A 10,537-nucleotide genomic window follows, 5' to 3' on the forward strand; every position below is an offset into this window, starting at 1 on the left:
AAGGCATTAAGAAAATATTTGTGTTTGGGGGGAATATTGTTGAATACTATTTTAAATACTGTGGTCAAGAAGACCCATGGGCAGAGGAACAAACAGTAAAATTTCCCAAAGGCAGAAATATGGTTCACATTTTTTGCAAAATTGCTAGGAAGGCAGTTTACATGTAGTAAACTGAAGGAGGAAGTCAAATAGGTAAGTGAGTCCCACCTAGAGAAATAAATTCCTCTCCCTTCTGGGCTTCAAAACTGCCTTATTGCCCTAATCGGTTTGGCTCAATGGATAGAGCGTCAGCCTGCGGACTGAAAGGTCCCAGGTTCGATTCCGGTCAAGGGCATGTACCTTGGTTGCAGGCACATCCCCAGTAGAGGGTGTGCAGGAGGCAGCTGATTGATGTTTGTCTCTCATCGATGTTTCTAACTCTCTATCCCTCTCTCTTCCTCTCTGTAAAAAATCAATAAAATATATTTTTTTAAAAAACTGCCTTATTTATGTATTTTAATCTAACTCTTATTACATTGCAATATAATTTATTTTACATATGCGTGTCTTTCCCACCAGACTATGTGTTGTTTTTTTATATAATGGGATCAAGATTATTTTTTGAGATTCCCATTTTCTAGCACTCTGCTGTACATAAAATAACTTTCAATAAATATTTTTAAATGCCCAAAGAAAAATGTTAAAGCATAGTGGCTATTTTAAAAGTTGTTTTTTAATCTATTTACCCTTCCAAAGCCCATGTACTATCTTTAAGTACTGATACTTCCCACCAACTACACATCTTTAATTAGTATAGAATTTCCATCTCCACTGGCTCTACTGGAGATTTCATCAGGATCAGGCAATTAGTTTTGATGCTTGACTCATCAAAATTCATAGCCCCCGGTCTGAGTAGCATAGTGAGCAATTACACAACTATATCCTTAGTTTCTGTCAGGATACCATAAAATAATAAGAAATAAGATGTAATCCTGCATATGAGGGAAACAATACAGTTCATATCATTAAGCGTGTCCAGAGAGATTAGGATTTGCATTTCTTTCAATCCCTGCCTTCTGATCGTGATTGTGAGTATTCTTTATTGTGAAAAGCAAAGCAAGAACACAATTACTTTCTTCTGTCACCTACCTCTCCTTAATAATTTCCAAATCCCCTGTTTAATCTCCTGGGTGCGTACGCCATAGACAATGGGGTTGAGAGCTGCAGGAATTACATGGTGCAGGACATTAAGTAAGACAGGGATATCAGGGGAAACCTTTTTCTTGGCCATATGGGTAAAAACAAAAACCAGCAGGATGGTGCTGAAGAAGAGGATGAGAATAAAATGAGAGCCGCAAGTGCTCAGAGCTTTGCCAGCTGCCCCTTTTGCCTTGAGTCTAAGCACAGCTCGAAGGATGAATGTGTAAGAGAGGAAGATGAGGATGAGGTCAGAGCCCAGGAGAGTCCAGGCCACAATTAACTGGTAGATTTTATTAAGGGCAACTTTATCACAGGAGAGCTTGGACACAGAGAGGTTGGCACAGATACAGTTCTCAATGATATTTTTTCCACAATAATGGAGCCAGGCAGAGAGGATAGGGATTGGTGCAGTGAGAAATGTATTCCGGATCAAGATGAAGACAATGGCTTTTGCCACAAATTGGTCAGTGATGATGGATGGGTAGTGCAGAGGCTTACAGATGGCCACATAGCGGTCATAGGCCATGGCTAGGAATGTGCAGGATTCCATTGGCAGGAAGTTGTTCATGATGAACATCTGAAGGAAGCAGGCCGAGAAGCTGATGGACCTGAGGTCAAACCAAAAGATGGCCAGGACCTTGGGAATAACAGTAAGACAGAGCACCATGTCCAGCAGAGAGAGGAGGCCGAGCAGGTAGTACATGGGCTCATGCAGAGACTCCTCCAGCCAGATGGTGATCAGGAGGGTGGCGTTGGCCCCCATGGCCAAAAGGAAGAGGAAGCTGAGAGGCAGGGACAACCAGAGTTGCCACTTGGGGGATCTGACAAAACAATTCAGGAGGAATTCAGACACTTCAGTGGCAAGGGAGCTGTTGCTATCAGGCAGCATTGGCAGTGACTTTCATGAGGTAGATGTCTTTGAGTAGCTGAAGAAGAAAAAAAGGAGTTAATTCTATCATAGACTCTGATAACTACATACTTAGCTTGCAAGATCCATGAAGATAAGGACACAGCCCACCTCATCTATCCCACAACCCTTGTACCTAGCACACTTTTTAACACATAAGAGGTGGCTAAAAAATATTTGTTGAATGTGTAAAATAATGTTTCCCTGTTGTTCTTTCATCTGTGTTTCATTTTATAATCTTCTCCTGTGTGAACTGGAGAAATCTTTTTAGTGTTTCCTTGGTTAATACTTAATGAGTAAAAAATCATTTGAGCATCAAATGTTATTTTAATGAAACATATAAAATCAAAGAGAACATTTTAGTTTAAATTTTTAAAATGTATAAGTATACATTTTATAGGCTATAGTATCCCCAATTAAGTTTTTAAGGAAGTAAAAGATAAAAGCACTTTAGAGGCATGATGGTCTGGGTACATAGAGTAAATCTCCTTATGTAAATGAACAACAATCATATCTATGGTTAGTCTATGTCTCTATATATGCCAGTATCCTTTTCTATAGCTATAGCTATACCTATATGTATATTTGAATACCTTGAATGTATCCATAGCAGGCAAAAAGAAAGAATTATCAGGCTACAGATTGAGTGACATCCAGACATGAAAATCAAACACTGATGTTGGCTTTCAACCGGAGGGCATTTGTGGTATTACATGAACTAAAGCACCAGTTTTCATTACCTAATAGACCTCAGGGACAGAAGTAAAATCCACGCTGAAGCAGGTGACAAACCTATTAGGTGATATTCCACATGCTAGGCCTTTACAGCACTATATCCTGAATAAAGGGGCTAGAAATAAACTCACTTTTTCATCCCCATCCCTCATCCCCACCTGAATTCAAAGAAAACTTGGAAAAATTCCTCAGACTCATTGTATACTGGTAGAAGTTTCCCTGTAAAACCTGAACTGCAGGCTGGTCCTCATGTGACTTTGCAGCCTGAGTTCACATCAACAGTTTGGCTCAAAGAGGAATTCAGAGTTATCCTAAATTGTAGTGGCCCCAGAAAATATAAGATGAAACACCGATGAGAGAAGTAAGCCCAAATCCTTTTTTGAGGAACCAGCTTTTATCTCAGGCCTCAGAGAACTTCAACACAGATCCTTCTGAAGATAGAGTTGCTTGCAGTAAAAAAAATAAATAAATAAAATAAAATAATTAAGAAAAATATCATGAGTAAAAAGCCCACAAAAACGATAGAGGATAGAATAACTTACATATGGTCAGAGTTCCAGATTGAGGGGGAGAGAGAATGGATAGAGACTTATGAATTTTTCAGCAGAGGTGAAATACATCAATAACTAAATTCAAGAATTCAAGTGAATCTCAGTGAGATAAATAAAAATAATTTCACACCTAGATATATCTAAGTGTGTAAGCCTTGATTTCATCTTCTAACTTCAAATACCAAAGGCAAAGAAAAGACCTTAAAGATTAATGTGACTATAACAATCAGAGGAATCAGTGTGTGCCAGGACACTGATACTAGAGTTGCACACTAGTCTTAGGATTCTTGACCTCTTTTTTGAAAGGTACCTTTACTCTCACAGTACCTCCTCATGCTTCTCCTTCTAACCTGCTGTATTTATATTATTCTTCCCTCTTTTCCCCAATTGTTAGATTTCTTTGTGCAGCTTAAATGGTGTCACTGTCCACTTCATTGTCTCCGATAGCCTGTAGACAGCCTTCCTGGGGCAAAATTATTATCTCTAATGGGCTATTTCACGAGCAAACCAGTGATCCAACCTGTAAGATTGCTGCTTTTTGATTTGCATCTATCGGATGATTAGTGACTTTGAGCATGTTTTCATATGTCTCTTGGTTTTCTGAATGTCCTCTTTTGAGAGGTGTCTATTTAGATCCTTTGCCCATTTTTTGATTGGATTGTTTATCTTCTTTTTGTTACGTTGTATGAGTTCCCTATAAATTTTGGAGATTGGGCCCTTATCAGTCAGACTGGCTATCATCAACAAATCAACAAACGACAAGTGCTGGAGAGGATGTGGAGAAAAAGGAACACTCGTGCACTGCTAGTGGGAATGCAGACTGATGCAGCCACTATGGACGAGAGTATGGGGTTTCCTCAAAAAACTAAAAATGGAACTCCCATTTGACCCTGTGATCCCACTTCTAGGAATGTATCCCAAGAAACCAGAAACACCAATCAGAAAGGATATGTGCACCCATATGTTCATAGCAGCACAATTCACCATAGCTAAGATCTGGAAACAGCCTAAGTGCCCATCAGTAGATGAATGGATTAGAAAACTGTGGTACATCTACACAATGGAATACTATGCTGCTGTAAAAAAGAAGGAACTCTTACCATTTGCAACAGCATGGATGGAACTGGAGAGCATTATGCTAAGTGAAATAAGCCAGTCAATGAAGGAAAAATACCACATGATCTCACTCATTCGTGGATAATAAAGACCATTATAAACTTTTGAACAATAATAGATATAGAGGCAGAGCTGCCTCAAACAGATTGTCAAACTGCAGCGGGAAGGCCAGGGAGGGTTGGGGGGCAGGAGGGAGGCGGGTAAGAGATCAACCGAAGGACTTGTATGCATGCATATAAGCATAACCTATGGACATAAGACACTGGGGGGTAGGGGAGGCCAGGGGATTGTCAAGGGCAGGGGAAAAAAGGACACATATGTAATACCCTTTGTAATAATTAAAGCAATAAAACAATTTAAAAAAAAAAAGATTGTTCCTTTTTGTGACTACAGGGCCCACATCTGGGCAGAGACTTTTCTGTTACCTTTTTGGGCACTAAATTAAGAGTATAGAGAAGGTGGCTATGAATTTGTCTTAATCTTAAAAAAATAGTATTTCTGATGTCAAACCTGTTCAATAGGACCTGGAGGCAAGAGAGGGGTAAGGAATGTAATAATGGTGAAGGGAGCAGAGAACGTTATTGAGTGGAACACAATAATCTAAGCTTGCTTCCCTGGGTACCTCTGTTGGCGTGGAGGAAGCTGTTAACAGTGGAGTGAATCTCAGCCAATAGGTGGAGGATAGACTGAGAGAGTGAGTGGAAAGAATGGGGAGAACAGAAGCATACATGCCCAGGAAATAGATGGTGGAGAGAAGATGGAAAAGAGAAAACTGAAATCAAAACAGAAGAGATTGGATATAAGTAGAAAGGACAAGGAAGTAAAGATCAGAAAGGGACCAGAGTACTTTTAGGGAATGAGAAAGGCAGTAAAAGGCAGACTAGTCAAGATTTCTTAGTAATGATAATCAAGGGTGTGTGACTGGGAATCCTTTTTCCCTTTTAAATCTGCATTCTTCATTTTCCCTTAATAGTATGATTAAGGCTCTTTAAGACATCGCCCACATGATACTCTGCCACAGATCCTTGAGCCTCCATCTGGACCTCACCTCTCCCCAGAGCACACAGAAGTCTGGGCTCTGCTTTGGCACAGCCATCTGTATCTAGCCCTGTCATTTTTCTCCCCTACTTTCCCTTCAAGCTCCTATCCTCAACTTCAATCCTACAGCTTTTCCAGTTGAAAGCCCAGTTTTAGTTCCACCACAGTCCCTGCTCTAGCCAGCTGTCCAATACCACAATGGTAGCTTAGTGCCTTCCCATTCTATTGGAGCCAGACTTACAGGATGGAGACAGTGATCTCTGCCAGGAAGGGCTATTTCCAGCTCTATCTGTCTGAGTCTGTTATACTCTGGCTTTCAGAAGGTAGAATTATGCTTGAGCTTCCCCAGGGAAAGACTGCCTTGTTGACCCTGAAGGGGCCAGAGACTCAAGAGCCCAGCATCTTCTTATTCCTGAGGTAGAAAGCTTTCCTCTCAGTTCTTCACATTCTGTGATCCCTAAGCAATTAATTTTTCCCATAAAGGCATAGGTAGAATCTCAGAGTCATCATCCTGTACCAGTTGAATGAGTAGAATGTTAATACTTAGGAAATACAAGTAATAATTGTTATTTATTTATTAATTATACAAAAGCAAAGTCTTAGGGCAAGAGGGTTTAGGCAAAATGTCAGTGGGTACTAAGTTCTGATTTCCCAAAAATGTATTAATAAAAAAAATAAATAAATCCAATTATGTGCACTCCTATAGTTTGTAGTAACTATAAAACACTCAGGTCACTCCTTAACTTTTTAATGTCTGACCAATGGTTCTACTTCAATGAAATGTTTTCAAGAAGCCCTATTCTTATGACATTTTTAGTATAAAAATCCAAGATGTTTTTGGTTGCTTATGTCTAACTAATCTATAATAATAAAAGCATAATATGCAAATTGACTGAACGACTAAACAGCAAAACCACTGAACAGCAGAACAACCGTCCGGACCACCTTTTTGATGACCACGCTATGACACACACTGGTGCCAAGGCAGGTGCGATGCAATTGGTCGGGGAGCCCCACCATCGCCCCACGATCATCTTGCAGAGGGATGCCAAGGCCAGCCAAGCAATCGCACCCCACACCTGTTGCCTGCAGAAGGGGGTGACTGATGGCAGGGGAGGGGGAGGTAGCACCACACAGATGGCAAGTAGTGGCAGCAGCATGGGGGGAAAGAAAACCCTGATAGGCCCTGATCTCTGGCCAGGCTTTAGGACCCTACCTGAGGGGTTCCAGATTGCTGCAGGGTGCAGGCTGGGCTGAGGGACATCCCCCACCCACACCCGCATCCCTACCCCATGCACGAATTTCATGCACCAGGCCTCTACTTACTACATAATATATGCCTTTTGCTAGGTAGCAATCCTAAGAGTTTTAATGTCTGTCCCAATTTTCAAACAATACACTGGGATCTGTTTTATTATGTTTGGTTATACATTCATTTACTTAATCAATAATATTGTAGCCCAACAACTGCTGTGCCAGATTAGGCATCTTTACTAAAACAGTCAAGGTGTCTAACATTTACTATGTGAATATTATTCTCACTGATGTGCTCTTTTCAGTTAATCTCTATCAAGAAAACAGTTGTCAGCCAACTAGGGTAGGCAGCAGTGCGCATAGAAGGACTTTGTGTAGGGTACATTTACCTTTTTGCTCTGTCACAGAACAGACTGAAACAACCTGGATCATTTAGATGCTTCCTATCACACTGATCCAGTACATCAATGTCATCATATGAATTAGACTGCTTAAGCAGAAAATTTCAAGGACCCTGGATTCTCTGATAAGACACACGCACATGACAGAGTGGAAGATAAGTATCACAAAAATTCAGAAGCTTGCCATATTAAGGGTGTTTTTACAATTCCAATGGTGGGGAGCATGGTCAGACATCACCCCCATGTTAACAAATTACCTTAACGTGCATCTCCTACCACTAAGAAAGAAGCATCTCTGGATTTTGGAGACAGCATAAACAACCCTTGAAAATTCTGGTCTAACATATGATTTATCTGGTGACATCGAAGGCTGAGAGTTTTGATTGGGACCAAGAGCAAGGAAGAACTCTATAGCAAGTTTAGACTGAGGTTCAAGCAGCCTGCTTTTCAGACTACAGGATATGGGAGATACAGGCGGTGCTCCTGGCATTCGTGGTAGATAAAGAAATAGGGGGGAGTCTCTGATAAGTCCTAATATGAGTCCCAGAATAAACCCGTAGAGTCTGCAGCAAAGAATGCAACAGAGAATTAGCCACTATTTGAAACAGCTACAACTGTCTGAAACAAGAAGCAATTAAGTTATATAGGCATAGCAGCAACCCATTGTATCAAGAGAATAGTATTTAAGGGGGTTGTCCCAGACCTTATTTTGCCTACCTCATTTGCATGAATGCCTTCCCCTCTCCTCACACATGGTCTCAGGGAGACTCCCTATGATCAGATAAAAGGAGAAAAAAAAGCTCTGTCCTGGTAATGAATGAATCATTTCACTATGTGCAGGCCAAGAGCAGTTTCCACATTATAGTCCTAATCGTGGGAAAACCACAAAGATGGAAACAGGGTTCTGAACAGTGCATCTGGACATTAACCAGATGAATTAGCAAGACTTGAACATCAGAGACAAAGAAGTCTGGGGAGAAAGCACATGAATTCCCCCCAATGCATTTGTCACATGCAGATCTTAATAGTTCACACTAATGCCCCCCTCAGAGCATGAGTTATGGAGGAAGAGGCAGCCAGAAGTAGCAGTGACTTCTAAAAGCTCTGATTTCCGCCCTGGCCGGTTTGGCTCAGTGGATAGAGCGTCCTCCTGCGGACTCAAGGGTCCCAGGTGGGGAGTGTGCAGGAGGCGGCTGATCAATGTTTCTCTCTCATAGATGTTTCTAACTCTCTATCCCTCTCCCTTCCTCTCTGTAAAAAATCAGTAAAATATATTTTAAAAGCTCTGATTGCCTGTGAGCAGAATCTAGAATGGGCGAGAAAGGAAAGAGGGAAAGAAAGTTATTGTAGCCTATAGACAAACTGCAGTGGCAGAAATGTATCTTTCTATCCTCAGAAATTGTGATAACCCACATCTTGAAGAACTAGAAACAGGACAGAGCTAAAAAAAACATAGAGAATAAGATCTTACCAGTGCAGGGTAAGCTGTAGCAGACATAGTCAGTGCCCTGTCCCTGTCCCTTCTGCACTTTGATTACACACCAACATATTTCTCTTGCCAACACCTGGGAGTGTGTCTTGGAGCGCCCTCTGGCTGTGGAAGCATGCTAGACTTGTGGTTGGGGCAGGGCTGGAAGTGTCAGGGGATGAAAGCCTTGAGCAACAGTTACCAAACAATGATGGACAGAAGTTATGGCAATAGCTTTCCAATCATTCTGATCATCACTTGGATCTGCTACTACCACAGTTCTCTCCTGATTTGATTCAGTGGCCATCATTTTGTTTGTTTGTTTTTTAAATTATTTATCGTATTATATGAGTCTCCTTTTCCCCTCATTGACTTTTCCCCAGCTTCTCCAATCCCCCAGCACATACCTTCACCACCCTACTGTGTCCATTGGTTATGTTCATATGCATGCATACACATCCTTTGGTTGATTTCTTACCTCCCCATCCCCCACCTTCCCTCATAGGTTGGGCAGTCTGCTCGATGCTTCTATGTATCTGGTTCTATATTTGTTAATCAGTTTATGTTGTTCATTATAATCCATAAATGAGTGAGATCGTGTGATATTTATCTTTCTCTGACTGGCTTATTTCGCTTAGCATAATGCTCTTCAGTTCCATCCATGCTGTTGCGAATTGTAAGAATTCCTTCTTTTTTACAGCAGCATAGTATTCCATTGTGTAGATGTACCAGTTTTTTAATCCACGCATCTGCTGGTGGGTACTTAGGCTGTTTTTAAATCTTAGCTATTGTAAATTGTGCTTCTATGAACATATATCCTTTCTGATTGGTGCAGAGACCATTGTTTCAATAATGGCGCCAAAAGCAGGTTACATTACATAAAATCCCTGCATATATGCTGGAGAGATATCTGAGATATTATTAGTGAGTCTCTCTTGATTCAAAATTTACTTCTATGGTCATTGAGGTATGTGGATCGCTAGGGCGTATTCCAGGAACACTAGAGGCCAGACTTAAAAGAATAATATTAAGGTAACACATACTTGCTAAGGGAATGAGATTACCTTCGAAGTTGTTTTCTTTTAGAAAATTGCACAAAAGCCCTTAAGTCCTCTCAATGGAAAATTTTTTGTACATAAATAACACACAATATAACTCATACATGGCAAATATTCTGGCACTAAAGTTTCTATTAAACGTTTTAGCTTCTTTGGTGAACTCGTTATTTCTCTTAGATTTCAAATGGCCTTTTAGAAATGCAAAAATCTAGTTAATTATACTAAATAAAGCCAACCTATGGCAAATTTTGACAAGTTGAGTCAGTTGTGGAAAGTAAGGTTGGATCACACACACGCAGCACAGCTGTATAATGGAACATGTGACAGACATGTGATGAGGGCAGGGAGATAATAATTAATGTCTCTAGAAAAGCTTTGTCAAGTTGGTTCAGAAAGTCAGTAGGGTGAAACATGGGTATAATGCAATAGTGCTTGAGTGTTTAGAATACAAACATTGTACTCGGCCTTGGTTTCTCCTTCTAACTGAATCCAAACACAAATACATACATATATGATTCATATATATATTAGAAGTCCGTTGCACGAAGATTCGCGTAATAGGCCTTCCTTCCCCTGGCTGTTGGCACTGGTTTTCCTCCGGCACCCGGGACCCAGGCCTTTGGTCAAGACGCAGCGAGACTTGGCTTTTCCCCTCCTGCCACAGCGAGGCTTCTTCACTCCAGCCAGAGCCTTCTGTCTTCGCTCCACGCCTGCATATGCAAATTAACCACCATCTTTTTTGGGTTAATTCGCATAGTCACTCTGATTGGCTGGTGGGCGTAGCAGAGTGACACCAGTTTGCATGTTTCTCTTTTAATAGTGTAGATCTA

General features: G+C 40.9%; 1 protein-coding gene across 1 annotated transcript; it reads right to left on the reverse strand.

Annotated features, from left to right (window-relative positions):
- Nucleotides 1–1,120: 1,120 nt before the first annotated feature.
- LOC118664445 (olfactory receptor 56A3-like) lies at nt 1,121–2,068 on the reverse strand. Its single transcript, XM_036324549.1, has one exon. The coding sequence runs from the start codon at nt 2,066–2,068 to the stop codon at nt 1,121–1,123; it is 948 nt and encodes a 315-aa protein (XP_036180442.1).
- Between the last annotated feature and the right edge of the window lie 8,469 nt (nt 2,069–10,537).

This window comes from Myotis myotis, unplaced genomic scaffold (assembly GCF_014108235.1).
Source record: "Myotis myotis isolate mMyoMyo1 unplaced genomic scaffold, mMyoMyo1.p scaffold_m19_p_10, whole genome shotgun sequence".
NCBI lineage: Eukaryota > Metazoa > Chordata > Mammalia > Chiroptera > Vespertilionidae > Myotis > Myotis myotis.

Bases quoted from the DNA above. Each gene is read 5' to 3' on its own strand.
- LOC118664445 (XM_036324549.1), bottom strand. From the start codon at position 2,068: ATGCTGCCTGATAGCAACAGCTCCCTTGCCACTGAAGTGTCTGAATTC.